The sequence below is a fragment of the Falco biarmicus genome, chromosome 3, assembly GCF_023638135.1.
Source record: "Falco biarmicus isolate bFalBia1 chromosome 3, bFalBia1.pri, whole genome shotgun sequence".
Classification (NCBI taxonomy): domain Eukaryota; kingdom Metazoa; phylum Chordata; class Aves; order Falconiformes; family Falconidae; genus Falco; species Falco biarmicus.
In genome coordinates this window covers 108,847,541-108,860,982 of record NC_079290.1, presented here as the reverse complement: position 1 = coordinate 108,860,982, position 13,442 = coordinate 108,847,541, and the positions used below count along the sequence as shown (strand labels likewise).

General features: G+C 54.1%; 1 protein-coding gene across 2 annotated transcripts in view; it reads left to right on the top strand.

Annotated features, from left to right (window-relative positions):
- Positions 1-13,442, top strand: part of EPHB2 (EPH receptor B2) — a 129,434-nt gene that overhangs the window by 79,216 nt on the left and 36,776 nt on the right. For both annotated transcript variants that reach the window (XM_056332728.1, XM_056332727.1), the window contains exons 4-5: positions 2,188-2,343; positions 2,937-3,272. In XM_056332728.1, the coding sequence (XP_056188703.1) occupies positions 2,188-2,343; positions 2,937-3,272 (492 nt within the window). The remainder of the gene's footprint in view (positions 1-2,187; positions 2,344-2,936; positions 3,273-13,442) is intronic.

The window sequence follows — 13,442 nt, the reverse complement described above, 5'->3', positions numbered from 1 at the left end:
TCAAAAATTGGTATTAGTTTGGGGACCCTGTTATCGTTTCAGCTTCAGAGCCACCATCACTCCTCTGTAATGGAGAACGCAGCCATCACCTCTCCCAACAGCCTAACACCCTCGGAGAGGGGTTTGTACTGAGGGACATGCTGGGAATAGGGTCAGAAATGGAGTCAAACACGTGGGGGGGAGGGGACAGCAAGGGTGGGAAGATCTGGGAACGCGTGGAGAAAGCAGTTTTTCAACAGGTCCTTTGACTGTAGGAGGCAGGAGGGGCTTTGCAAGCGGGGAGGCTGACGGTATTTTTCCGTAGAGCTTTTCCCATTGGAAACTCAAGGTAATTTTGAAGGAAGGGAGATGAAAACTGGAATTAAAAAAAAAAGAAAAAAAAAAAGATACTTCTCAGCAATAGCTCTTTATTACAGCAACCCCGAGTGTATGTTTTTCCCAGGCTGTTTTTCTGATCTGCCTCATTCCTGAAAGCCTTGGCAGCCAACTAAAGTAGAAGTTTGTTTAACTCGTTTCAGTGCAGAAACCACCTGCCACCCCCCAGGCTTTTCACGCTGCACAAGAATTAGCAGCGGCGGAAAGTCGCAACCAAGAGCAATCCCCAAGAACCTCGCCGAGAAACGCTTAGAGCTGAGCTTTTCCTTCGGCATCGGTGATCCCCTGACTTGGAAGGACTTTCTGGTGTTTAAAGCTCTGCAGGGGTATTTTCAGCCACCTGTGCCGTATCTGTTAATACTGTGTTTCACGCTCCGGTCCAGCCTTCAGCACCCATCTGCTGCAGGCACCAGGCACCCCCGTGCCACCCTCGCCCACCCTGCCGGGCTGAAGACGCGCCTTTTTGAGCAGCTGTTGCTGATGGAGCATCTTCTTCATCTGTGAGTGGCTTAGGTGGCCGAGCCCCGGTGGAGGTGGACGCCAGCACGCAGAAGTCGTGGCAGAAGTGACAATTTGCTTGTGATACGGAGTGATGGAGACAGACTGGCTGTGGAGGGTTGCAAAAGGTCCTTATGAGACGGCGTGGCCGGGAAATGAGGAGGCAATTGGGATTCTATAGACGTGAGGTGATGGAAATGGGAGAAAACAACCCAATTTCACGTACACCTGCACAGAGATGCTGGGCTGTGAGTTGGCTTGTTGTCTCTCAGGAACAAAGCCTCGGGGCTCTAATAATCCAGTTGATACACTGGTGGTTAACTAATAATCCAGACATTGCTAATTATGCGGAAAGAGCAGAGAACAAAATAGTGCATGTTGTTATTTACAATTTATACAAACAACGTATATGCAATTTATAAAACCAATTTATTATTGTTATATGTTGTCGCACAAACTTGCATCATGCAGCTTGTCTGTTTGTGCGACCCTAGGGGTCACAGGGAAGGTGGGTGGCGATGGAGTGTTCGCTGCCAGTGCAAGTGTGCGATTGCATCAAATGAAGCAGCAGCCGGCAGCTTCAAAGCAGCCAGCAGTGGATTCTTCATGCAGCGCAGAATTATACCACAGGGCTCTCTGCTGCAGGATAAAACGGGTGCAAAACATTTGCATGGAATAATAATAATAATAATAAAAATAAATAATAATAATAATAATAAAATAGCAATAATAATGATGATGATGATGATGATGATGATGATGATGATGATGATGATGATGATGGGTAACTTAGTGGAAGAATTATCCCACCGGGGATATTAAATGCAGAGAGCCTGCCCCTTAGAAAGTCCCTGAGCTATAAGTTGTTGGAGGGTGGCTTGAAGGTATGTGGCCAGTGTGCTTCTGGCTCGTGACATGCTCCTTGGGTGGCCGCTGTTGGGGGGAGCATCCTGGTGACTGCGGACCTTTGGTCTGACTTAGTCGAGCCACTTGCATCTCCTGAGGTGCCAGTGGCTAAAAACCCCCTTTGCATTCGTAAGACTCCTCGAGTGGACCCTGGTCGGCACTCGCGGTCAGGGACGGGGCTGGGGAGCTGTGTCGCCGTCGCTGCAGGCAGCGCGAGCAGCAGTGCCTGCCTCCTCGGAGCCTTCGAACCAGCTGCTCCTTCTCCACTTTGTTTATTTCAAATTGTCAGGTTTTGGCTTTAGACTCTGCAAAACCCCGAAGGGTGTTTTCTGGCAGCTCTGCCAGGCTCTGGGCATCCCCGCCAGCCCCTGTCCTCACTGCTTACCGCTGCTCTTGGTTCTCTTCCAGGCTGCCCGTCAGGGACATTTAAGGCCAGCCAAGGGGATGAAGGATGCGTCCACTGCCCGATTAACAGCCGGACGACTTCAGAAGGGGCCACTAACTGCGTGTGCCGAAACGGATATTACCGGGCAGATGCCGATCCTGTTGACATGCCGTGCACCAGTATGTGGGCTCCAGGCAACTGGGGAGGGGCTGCACGTGGCTGGGAAAGGAGATGCTCATTAGTCAAAGCACTGAGGGATGCTTAACAAAGGCATCTGTCTCAGTGGGATTTTGGAGGAGGCCGGGGGGCTCGGAGCACCTTGTCCAGAGGAGCCGTGCAGGCGTGGGTCTGTCTTACCTTACAAACACTGTGCATATAAAAAGGACATAAATTTGGGTTGTTTTGTGCTGTTCTAGGCAGCGGGAGGACTGCACTCTGGGGCTGTACCCAGATGAGAAGATCTGCCTGTTGGCATGCAGGAGATCAGTGCAAAGGCCAGGAATCAGAAACACTACAAAGTATAATTGGTAAATTTTGCCAGGGATGCCACGTAATCAAATTAGCTTGGGTTAAGAGGACAGGTTTTGTTGCTGCTCTTGCCTTTGGCTGCCCAGCTTGCTCCACACGTCCCCAACAGCAAGAGAAGCACCCAGCTCGGCATGTGCCTGCTGCAGAGTCCTGTCGGGGATGGGGAACAGGAGGGGGTGCAGTTGGTCCCATAGCAATGAGCAGGGCTCCAGCTCTTACACCTTTCTGTCTGTTCCCTTTACAGCCATCCCGTCTGCCCCCCAGGCCGTCATCTCCAGCGTGAACGAGACCTCGCTGATGCTGGAGTGGACCCCGCCGCGGGACTCGGGGGGCCGGGAGGACCTGGTGTACAACATCATCTGCAAGAGCTGTGGCTCCGGCCGTGGGGCGTGCACGCGCTGTGGGGACAACGTGCAATTCGCCCCCCGCCAGCTGGGCCTGACGGAGCCCCGCATCTACATCAGCGACCTGCTGGCCCATACCCAGTACACCTTTGAGATCCAGGCGGTGAACGGCGTCACCGACCAGAGTCCCTTCTCCCCACAGTTTGCGTCAGTGAACATCACCACCAACCAGGCTGGTAAGTGTCTCCCAGCAGACCTTTCCTGAAGGGTGGTGGTGGTGGTGGACGGAGAGCTCCTGCTCAAGAGGTGCTGGGTGAAACCCCATGGGCTGAACAGGGCTTGAAGGGGAGAAGAGGTGGGCTGAGATGGTGGTGCTGCTTGCTCTGTCACGCTGGGGATGACTAAAGTGCATGGGCCTGGCAATTCCTGGATGAATCCCAAACCTTGGGTGTGAAAAAAGTCCCTTATTTCCATGAAAAGCTGGCCCGTGCCCCAAGGCAGAGCTGCCCTCCCTGTCACCACAGCAGAGCAGCTCATGTCGCACCCCCAGATGTGGCAGTATCCCTGTCTGGTGATGGGTGCGTGGCTGTTCCTGAGGTTGTTGCCTTGGAGCATCAGTTGCATGCACTGTCGGGGTGTTGCAGATGTAGCAACGGAGGAGGTAAAGCAGGATCAGCTCCAGCATTTTGACACAAGCTGCCATCTCTGCTCCAACTGCAGAGAAAGCCAGGACGGGCTGTAGAAGCAAATGAAAGCTGCGCAGAAGAGGGGCTGGGGGCTGGTTACACAGGATGGCCATCTGGAAATCTGCTCCAGTTCCTGTGCCACTGCAGAGTCACCTTAGTGAAGCCAACCAAGCCTGTGCTGGCCTGGGGGGTTGCGTCGCTCCCCCTGTGCAGGGTGGCTTTGCTGGGGGGAAGGGCTGCGTCAGGTAGGGCTGCTCCTCCAAGGGTCCCCAGCAGCCCCCCAGCAGCAGCTGTGCCGGTGGCAGGATGCCCCACAGAACTGCTGGTCAGGGGCAGCTCCCCCCCCACCTGGAAGCCATCTGGAGCTGGGGCTGGGGCTTTGCTGCAGCTGATGGCGCGCTGGAAGCGTGCCAGCGAGGTACAAGCATGCGTGGGAGCAAACAAGTTTCTGTGGTCCCTCTGAGCGCTGCCGCGAGTGTGTGGGGTTGTGCAAACGTGCCCCGGGCTGCCCTGGACGCTGCGTGACCTTCAAGAGCGAATTTGGCAGTCGTGGATGGTTGCGTTGGCAGTGAATTGCCAGGGAGCCATGGGGGGGGGCTGGCTGCGGGGGGCAGGAGGCGTTTGCTCTGGGGGAAAGCAGCGGTGGTGCAGGTGGGCATCACTTGGTGGGGCAGGCAGAGCAGCGCAGCAGAGGTGACCTGCCAAAATGTCGTGGGTGCACGTCAACCAGCAGAATGGCCTCCGATCTCCAGTTAGCGCGGGAGCGGCAGGGTCACGGTGTTCTCGGTGCCGTGCCACAGCCTCCCAAGGCAGGTTCAGCGTGGCGGTGGGCTGTGGTTTGACTGCTGCACGTGAGGAGGGGAGAGGAGCTGGTCTGGGACTGTGACCGGTCGCAGCTTCCTTTAGAGGTGGCTGATGGAGATGAGGTGGGTGCAGTGCTCTGCCTGGGGCTGGGAAGGGGCTCTGCACCCTGCAGCGTGGTCCCACGCTATAAACCAGCTACTTACTGCTCAGATTTTGCACTTTGCAGTTATGCGGCGTGCTTCTTACCTTCCTATACTGCCTGCGGCTACTTCCACCTTAGCAAAACCGGAGAGCTGAGTTTCAGGTGAATCCTTTTCAGTCCCCTGGATCCACCTCTTTGTGTTTTCCTTGTTTGACACTCCTTTATTATCAGGGCTCACACTTCTCAGCCTGTGTGATGTCTCTCTTAATGTATCTATTCATTAGCACTAAACAGTAACTGTCTGCTTGCTAATTCCTCTGTAATTAGAGGCTCTGAATTCTTCTGCTTACACTTGGCACCGCCTGGCAGCCTTGATGTAGATCATTAGCAGTTGGTAACAGAAGCTGCAGACACAAAGGCAGAGCTGGGACAGGAGAATGGAGGGTGTTGTGGGGAGGGAGGGGAGGGATGAGCCTGGGGAAGCGACATTACAGTCTCCTCTGCCTTTGCTCTGGGCTGAGCAGCCAGCTGGGGCTCCATCTCAGCCAGAGCAGAAGACCAAATACGTGATCGGTTGTGCTCCTGCCACAGCAAGCCCATGGTGTCCCTGCAAAGCATCCGCTACGCTGGCCTTCAGGGACCTCCCAGCCCCGAAGAAAGCAAAGCAAAATTACCCTGCTTCACCCACGGATAAATGGAGCTGCTGGGGGACCACCTGTGCTTGGTGCTTTGGGGGCTGAGGAGAGATGCCACATCACCAGCAGCATCTTTTGGCCTTCAGCATCCCAGGAAAAAGCTGTTGTGAGAAGGAGTCGGACAACAATCCCCACAGAACAGCCAGCGGGCAGGTGCTGAGTGTGGCCGGAGGAATGGCACTGGGGGGTGCGATGGTGGGGTGACCACCATCCCACAGTGCAAATATGAGATCGAAGAAGGTGACACAACGTTCACCTTGTTCTCCCAAAGATGCTGCAGTTGTCGCTGCTGTACCCCTCTCCACTGAGGTCTGGGTTTCACTGCAATGGCCTTTACATCAACATAACTGGTTTTGGTGTTGTGGTAGCAGGACATTTCTCCTCGTGGATGCACAGGTGGCTGGTAGCTTCTGTCAAGGGAAAATATGAGGTAATTAGACCAAGGTGATCCCTTTCTTGCTATAAGGTGGCTTTCCAGAATGTGGATCTTCCCTCAGCTCTTTGTGGAAACCTCTACATTCTTCATCAGACTTTTTGGAACTGGATATTGTACTCAGTAGCAGCTCTACTGCAGATAAACTACTTCCCTTGCTGTTTTCGCTGTTCCCTTACACATCCAAGTGTAAGGTGCTACCTCACTCAGCCACGCAGGCAGCTTTGACCCTCCCTGGCAGCTGTTGTCTTGGTCAGATGCTGCTTTCCTCAAATCACTCTCCCGTTCTGCAAGCAATACCTGCATTTTGGGTTCTAGACCCCAGCACAACCTTATAATCACTTTTCACGTTGTAGCTGCAATTAAATTCACCCCTAATGTCTTCACCAGCAGGCTCAGCCAGCCCAGCTCTCTCCATGTCTCCTAAGCTCTGTGCCACAGGCTGCCTTGGTCACCCTTGGCTGGATCCTCTGCAGTTCCTCCTGGACCCATGGCCCTGGGTTCTCCATTGACCAAGTTGATGTTGGCCTTAGACCAGCCAGGTTGGTGCTGAATCACAGAACCATTCAGGTTGGAAAAGACCTTTAAGCTCACCAAGTCCACCCGTTACCCCAGCACTGCCAAGCCCACCTCTAAGCCATGTCCCTGAGCGCCGCATCCATGTGGTTTTTAGACACCTCCAGGGATGGTGACTCCACCGCCTCCCTGGGCAGCCTGTGCCGGGGCTTCACCACCCGTTTGGTGAAGACATTTTCCCTCATATCCCGTATAAACCCGCCCTGGTGCACTCGAGCCCGCTCCCTCTTGTCCTGTCACTTGTTATTGGGGAAAAGGGACCGACCCCCCCTGCCTACAGCCCCTGTCAGGCAGCTGTAGGGAGCGATCAGGTCCCCCCCGAGCCCCCTCCTCTCCAGGCTGAGCCCCCCCCAGCTCCTTCAGATGCTCCCCATCAGCCTGGTGCCCCAGCCCCTTCCCCAGCCCCATTGCCTGTCTCTGGACATGCTCCAGCCCCTCAGCATCCCTCTTGAACTGAGGGGCCCAAAACTGAACCCAGGATTCAAGGTGCAGCCTCACCACTGCCCAGTACAGGGGGACAATCACTGCCCTGGTCCTGCTGGCCACACTGTTTCAGACACAAGCCAGGGTGCTGCTGGCCTCCTTGGCCACCTGGGCACACCGCTGGCTCATGCTCAGCCTGTGACCTTCCGACTCCCCAGGTTTACCCTTCGCATGTCTCTGTAACGGTGTCATCTTTTCCGTCCCACCACCAAAGCAATGGGTGGCCCAGGCAGCGTGGTGCCGAGGGGCGTCCCAAGGGACATGCCACCGCTCTTCTTGGGAGAAGGCTGGTCAAAAGAGGGTGGCCAGCCTGTGCTTGGACACAGTTTCCTGGATTTTTCTCTTGCAGTGAGTGCCCTAAAAAGACCAAAGGTGTTTAACCTCCAGAAGGGCAGGTTTTGTTAGAACCGGAGGTGTGATGCTTCCCTTTTCAAAGTGCAGAGAATGAGAAAGGACCAAGACCAGCAGAACAGAAATAAAGAGAGCTTGGAATAAACATCCCCTTAACACCACCTCCTTGCTCCCCAGTCTGTCTTCAGCCAACTGGAATTTACCCCTTCCAGCAAACTGCGTGATTCCCACTGCCTTCCTAGGAAATACCTTCTGTCACCTCCGAGGCCAGGTTGTGTTTTCTCTCTGCTCTTCTCAGCAGGCTTCTTCTTGACCTCCAGCTCCATCTTGTGCATCTCCCGATGCACCCTCCACTTGCCTGCTTATTGCACCCTGCTGCTGAGTGGCATCTCTCCCCCAAAGCTCAGCAGCAATCCCAGGAGGGAGATCCAGGATTTGCCATCGTACACAGGCAGTCCTGCCTTCAGGGACCATGATGCGGCCAAAGAAAACATCGCACAGAGACCGGGTGCCACCAAAAGCCTTTTCTCAGCCGTGCCAGAGCAAAAGATTCATGCCAAGAGGGTGGTTGAGAGCCATGCCAGCATCTCAAGAGGGAAGGAGCAGGAGAGAAGCCAGGGGTCAAGGAGCTGAGCACGGCCCCACGCTTGGGATAATGACACTTGACTAATTGAAAGCCATGTCAGGCATCAACCCTCTTGCTGGTGACAACGCGCAGCCCCTGATTCCAAATTTGCGGCCATTCTTTGGGGAGGAGCTGGGAGGGGAGGGAGTCTCGGTGCTGCGAGGATTTGTAGGCTCCATCTGCGCCCTGGGTAGGCTGAGTGCCCTGGGAAAGAAGGGAGAGGGCTGCTTGGGCAGGGCTGACAGGCAGCGCATGGGAAGGGCATCTTTTGGTAGCAGGCTGTGGCTTCTGTGATCTGAGCAGGGAGGAAATAAGCCCCGGGCTCTGCGTTATCCGGAGACAAATTCGTGGACCTCCCAGTGATGGGGGAAAGAGACCATCCTGGTTTGGGGGAACATAGCCCTGTTTGTGAGTGACTCTGGTGTCGCACAGGATAAGGAGGGAGGATTAACTCTGATGTCAGAGGCTCTTGGCTGCAAGCAGAGCCAAAAAGAGCCATACGGCTGATACAGCATGAGTACCAGCTCGGGTGCGACAGAGGAAACCAATGCACTGTCCTGATAAACCCATCAGGAGCAGCATCCGCAGCGGCAGAGTTTACTGGCACAATTTCTCCCTCTCTATGGATCCAGATAACTTGTTGTGATTATTTGCATTATTATTCTGGGTGGCGTTTTACAGCAGTATGTCGCGACATGGGTCCTTTGGCCGGGGAGATGTGCAGCTTCATGCCTGTGCACCAGGGTCGTGCCAGACATCTGGAGGGTGGAAGTTTCTGCTTGGTGGTGGCTATCGCAGCCCAGGCACTGGCATCCCACCCAGGCAGGTGTTTTTGGACAGGGCTGTCCCGACAAGACTCAGAGGGTTCCTGCGAGCCCAGGGACAGCTGAATGTTTCAGTGGCCCGAAGCAAACATGTGGGCCGTGGCTCTGCTCTGCTGTGGATGTCCTGTGACTGGGCTGAGACCAGTCTGGTCCTTACACAAAGGCTGGGGAGTTCAGTGGTGAAGCACAGGTGGGACAGATCCTGGGAAGTGCAAAGCACCAGAAGGGGATGATTTTTCCCTCACCTTCAGCCAAAAAAGTCTATCCCTTGCAGCCGTTATCCATGTGCTTTACTGTCGGATGCAACAGGGAGTATGGAGGGATCAGGGGGAGAAGGGTGAGGAGGCAGGAGTGGAGGTAGCATCACACCAAGGTGAAGGTGTGACGCTGGTAGGGACGGTGCTTCTCACCAGCCATCGAGGCTGCCATTTGCTTGTCACATCAGTTATGCTCAGGCTAGACAGAGAGGGGAGAGCTGTATTGCCCGGGGCACACGGACTCTTGCTTTTGTCTTCTCACTTTAATTTTGCGTCAGAAGATCTGGCTGGCGTCCTGCTTCGGAAGGATGTGTGGCAGTGGGCTGTGCTCCGCCGGGCGCAGGTAGCGAGTCATGGCATCTCCTCTGTCCCCCTGTGCTGCTCTCAGCCGTGCCTGAGCTGGCTGCGGTCAGGAACTCCTTGTCTATGAAACAACCACCTGGGAAAGCCTTTGCAGAAATCCCCTTGAGGAGCTGGAATAAGCCTTCCAGACCTTAAAAGCTGAGGGTATCTGTTCCTTGTTGCCTTCAAGCGTAAAAGGCAGGAGACTGTAGCATTTCAGCATCTCAGACCTCTCACCCACCCACCCACCCATGGCACAGCTGCTGCCAGCACTACCTCAGGGCATCCGTGGCTTTGCATAGACAATTATGGGTAATCTCCAAAGGCAGAGGTCTCCCTGCATTCCCAGTGATGTGTCCCAGAGCTGCACCCACTACCCTCCATGAGGGAACTTTTCCCAATCTCCAACTTGAACCTCCCAAGCTGTGATTTATGGCCATTGGTCTTTGTTATATTAAGTTTCAAAGGTTCAAGCCAAGAGATGGTTTGGATCAGCCTACACATCAATTATCCTCTCATTTAGTCCTGTCTTTGGCTAGAGCATCTTTCAGAAAGGCAACCAGTCTTGACGTGAGATATCAAGAAACATCAGGTCCTTGTGCACGAGTCTGTGTAGCTTGTTCTTGCTTTTTTTTTCCAATGAGTTCACTGATTTTCTAAGGAAATGCAGTAGACGTTGCCTGTCTGGACACAAGTAAAACATTTGATTTGGAAATCTACTAATAAAGCTGGAAGTCTGTCCAGGAACTGCCATTTAGGAGACCATTCCCACCCAAACGGGGAAGCCTGAGGCTGAACTGAGGTGATGCGCTGATTCAAAATCTGGTGGGGTATTTCTTGTGCAGGAAACTGTGCTACCTCCACAAAGACACTGAGAGGTGGAATAACAGTATCAGGGTGAAATTCCACAAGGGAAGGCAGCTGAGGAGGACCTGGTGGCAGACCATGGGAAGAGGACAACTCTCCAGTATGAAAAGCTGGTGGAAAAACAAGATGTGCAAGATTGTTGCCTCAAGCAAGTTCGCCAGCTGTAGCAAGGTCTCACTGCCATTACACGAAGCTTGGGTGGACTTTGGTCCAGTCATCGTGTGCACACCTGATTGTCCCCATTGGAGAGAGCTGGGCTGATGGTAGCAGGCAGAGAAAGGCTGGCAGGGTGAGCAGAACGTGGGAGAGCCCACGTTAGAGAGGAGACCAAAGAGGCACTGTGTGTAAAGGGGATTTATTTGCTGCCCGTGATGATGTGCTGGGCTGGAGGGATACTAGAAAGGGAGGAGAGTTATTAAAGCAGAAGGACAAGAGCAGATGGTACAGAGTGGCCGGTGATAGCATTTCGGTGGAGAAGCAGAAATTTCCTGAGCTGTGGAGCCGTCTCCCACCTGGAGGAGCCAGGGCAAAGCCCCTTTGCCTGTGTGACAGAGCAAGGAGTGTGTCAGCTGTAGACTGTTCCTGAGGTCCCGTAAATCCCAGGTTTCTTCTTTTGGGGACTTCACTGGCTGTGTTTCTGTGACCATTCAGCCTGCTCCCAGGCTCCAGAGCCTCCTGAAACCTTGACATCTCCAAGGCTGTTTCTCTTACCTAGCATTAACAGCCAGACCCCACACGGACCCTGGTAACCATCCTGCCCCCGCAGGCTGCCTTCTGTCCTTCTTCTCTTTCCTCCACCCCCAGCTCCCACCTTCACCTTACCTGTCTCCTACACATGGTGGCCACCAAAAGCTGATGCAGCTTGACATTTGCCCCCCTCCTCCTCTCACTTGCTGGTCCAGCCTGTTGCCTTCGCTGCGCCCCCCCAGCTTGCAGCCACCAGCGGTGGGTGCCTAGGAGAAACCCCCCCATGCCCAAGCCCCTTCTCTGCCCACTGGAGACCATCTGCAGCCAGGGCTCCCAGATGGTAGGAGCTTTGTCAGCTGCTGGCTCTTCAGGGCTCCTCTTCCCACCCCTGCGGTGGGCAGTTGGGGGGATGTTGGCAGCGCAGGCTGCAGAGCTTTCCTAGCAGATGCCCTTCTCTGCCCGCTACCAGCTCTGCGGGCTCCTCCGCCTGCTGACACCCCGGCATCCCTCTTGCATAAATTACTACGTGAGTTTGAGGATCATTTTTTTCCCACACCTGCCTGGGGCTTCACAAACCTGTTCCGATGCATCTGGAGCTGACTTTGGGCAGAAAACAAAAGCCCATCCGTGATAGATGGGGTGGAAAGTCCCTTCTGGTGAACTCCGTGCCTCCATCCCTGCTGTGTGCGAGTGCTGGGAGCTGCTCAGGAGCTCACCTTTTGCTTCTGCGTTCAGGCGGGGTGATTTATCTTTACTGCTGCACTTGGCAAACACAGCCCACAGTGCTAATTGCCTCGCTTGCTCACAAAGCGCCCAGCGCCAGCGCTTGGGCAGGTGGAGATGCTGGAGGCAGGTAGGCAAGGCTGCAGGCACACGGGAGGCCAGTTTCAGGGTCGCAGTGCTTGAACAGCTGAACATACACTTGGGGGGGTGGTGATGCTGCTTAGTGGTGTGTTTATGTGGACGGTAATAGATGGTTGTAGCAAATTGGGTTAATGCAGCCGGCTGGTCGGTTGTCCCTGGGTCCATCTCTGTGATTTAGGAGTCCCCTCTGTGTGTCAAATGATGAGTCTCTTCTGGCTTGGTTCAAGCAGCAAGATCCTCGCTGTGCCTGTCTCACTGCAGCCCGGGCCATGTTCATCACTGCCACTGGCAAGTGTGCAGGAGGCTGCTGCATTGGTAGGGCTGGGTAGGAAATGCTCTTCCCAAGAAAAAGCCCTGATATTTCCAAAATTCCACACACACACACACACACAAAGGGAGGCCAGCCTGGTGGAATCAACCGTGAAAGAGAGCAAGGGAACAAGTTCAGTCTCAAATCAGCAAGACTCAGTGGGTCCAAGGGGATGCTCTGCAGCAGGCGTCATCATTCTTTCAGGAAATATTTATCTGATCTAAGTTTTCTGGTTTTGAAATTTCAGAATCAGTGTGTTCCTAAGAACCGTTTTGGTTGCCACTAATTGGCAATTTCTGGGAGAGTAATATTTCATTGCAAATCTGAGGGGCAAGCTGGAGGGATGGGGGCTGGCTCCTGCCAGCGCTCCTGCTTCCCACCAGCTTTTTCCTGATAACATCGTTTTGATCGGGAGCGGACGAGGTTTCCATGTAGAGAGGGGGTCAGGAGGTGAGCATGACCTTGGCACTGAACAGCCTCCAACCCACTCCAGCAGGCTTCGTGCTGGGATGCTGGGATCCTCCGGAGCACCTCCTCTCAGCGCCGAGAACAAAGTCCTGCCCTCCTCCACAGGCAGGATGGCATCACGCGAATGAAGGCTGCAGACTCAATTAAACAAAGCATAAAGACAGCCAAACGCCTTCGTCTGCCCGGGCCAAGTCACTGGGCTGCTTTTAGGAACTGCTTTAAAGGCTGTAATCTACACCAAAGCCTTCGTTGATTCAAATGGGGCCAGAGCCAGGACCAGCTTTGGATGCTTTGCCGTGTTTTTAAGATTTTCCAGCGTTTGTAGTTACACACTCAAGGGGCTGGAGGCTGGGCCCACAGGGAAATTTTCCAGATGCTCAACACACACACACACACAGAGCGTGGGTACCAGCCTGGTGGGCCTGCCTTGCCAGGAACCTGGGAAACAAAGATCTCACAGGCTGTAAACCACCAGTTTTTTAGAGCTCTAGCAAGTCTGCTGAACATCCCGGACCTGAGGCTTTTGGTGCTTTGAGGGTGAATGTTTGTGAAAGAGCCCTCGTGCTGTTGTCCCTGTGATGCTGCATTGCTTTCCTGGGCTTCTGCTGGAGGTAATTGGTTTGAAAACTGTGTGGCTTCACAGGGGGGGACACTGGGGAAGAATCTGAGTGGTCAAACTTTTTAACAGTCCAAGCAATAGTGAACCCTTTTAGCAAGAGAGGGTCACTGCTGCTGGAGGCGCTTCTGGGGGTCTCCAGCCTGACCTTCTGTGCAGAGGGAGGTCACCAGGGTGGTGGCAATGTTGAGGGCATATCGGGAACAGCTTCCCTTTCTCATCTGGATATTCCTTGCTATGGTGTTCTCAGTGCTTACATTGGAGGAGGGCATCCCAAATTCAGACCCGTTCTGCAGGGGGGCCTGAAAGCCTGGATGCTTAAATGGCAGGTGGGAGCTTCACCTGGAGAAGCAAAAAGTGGGCAAGGTTTTAACCA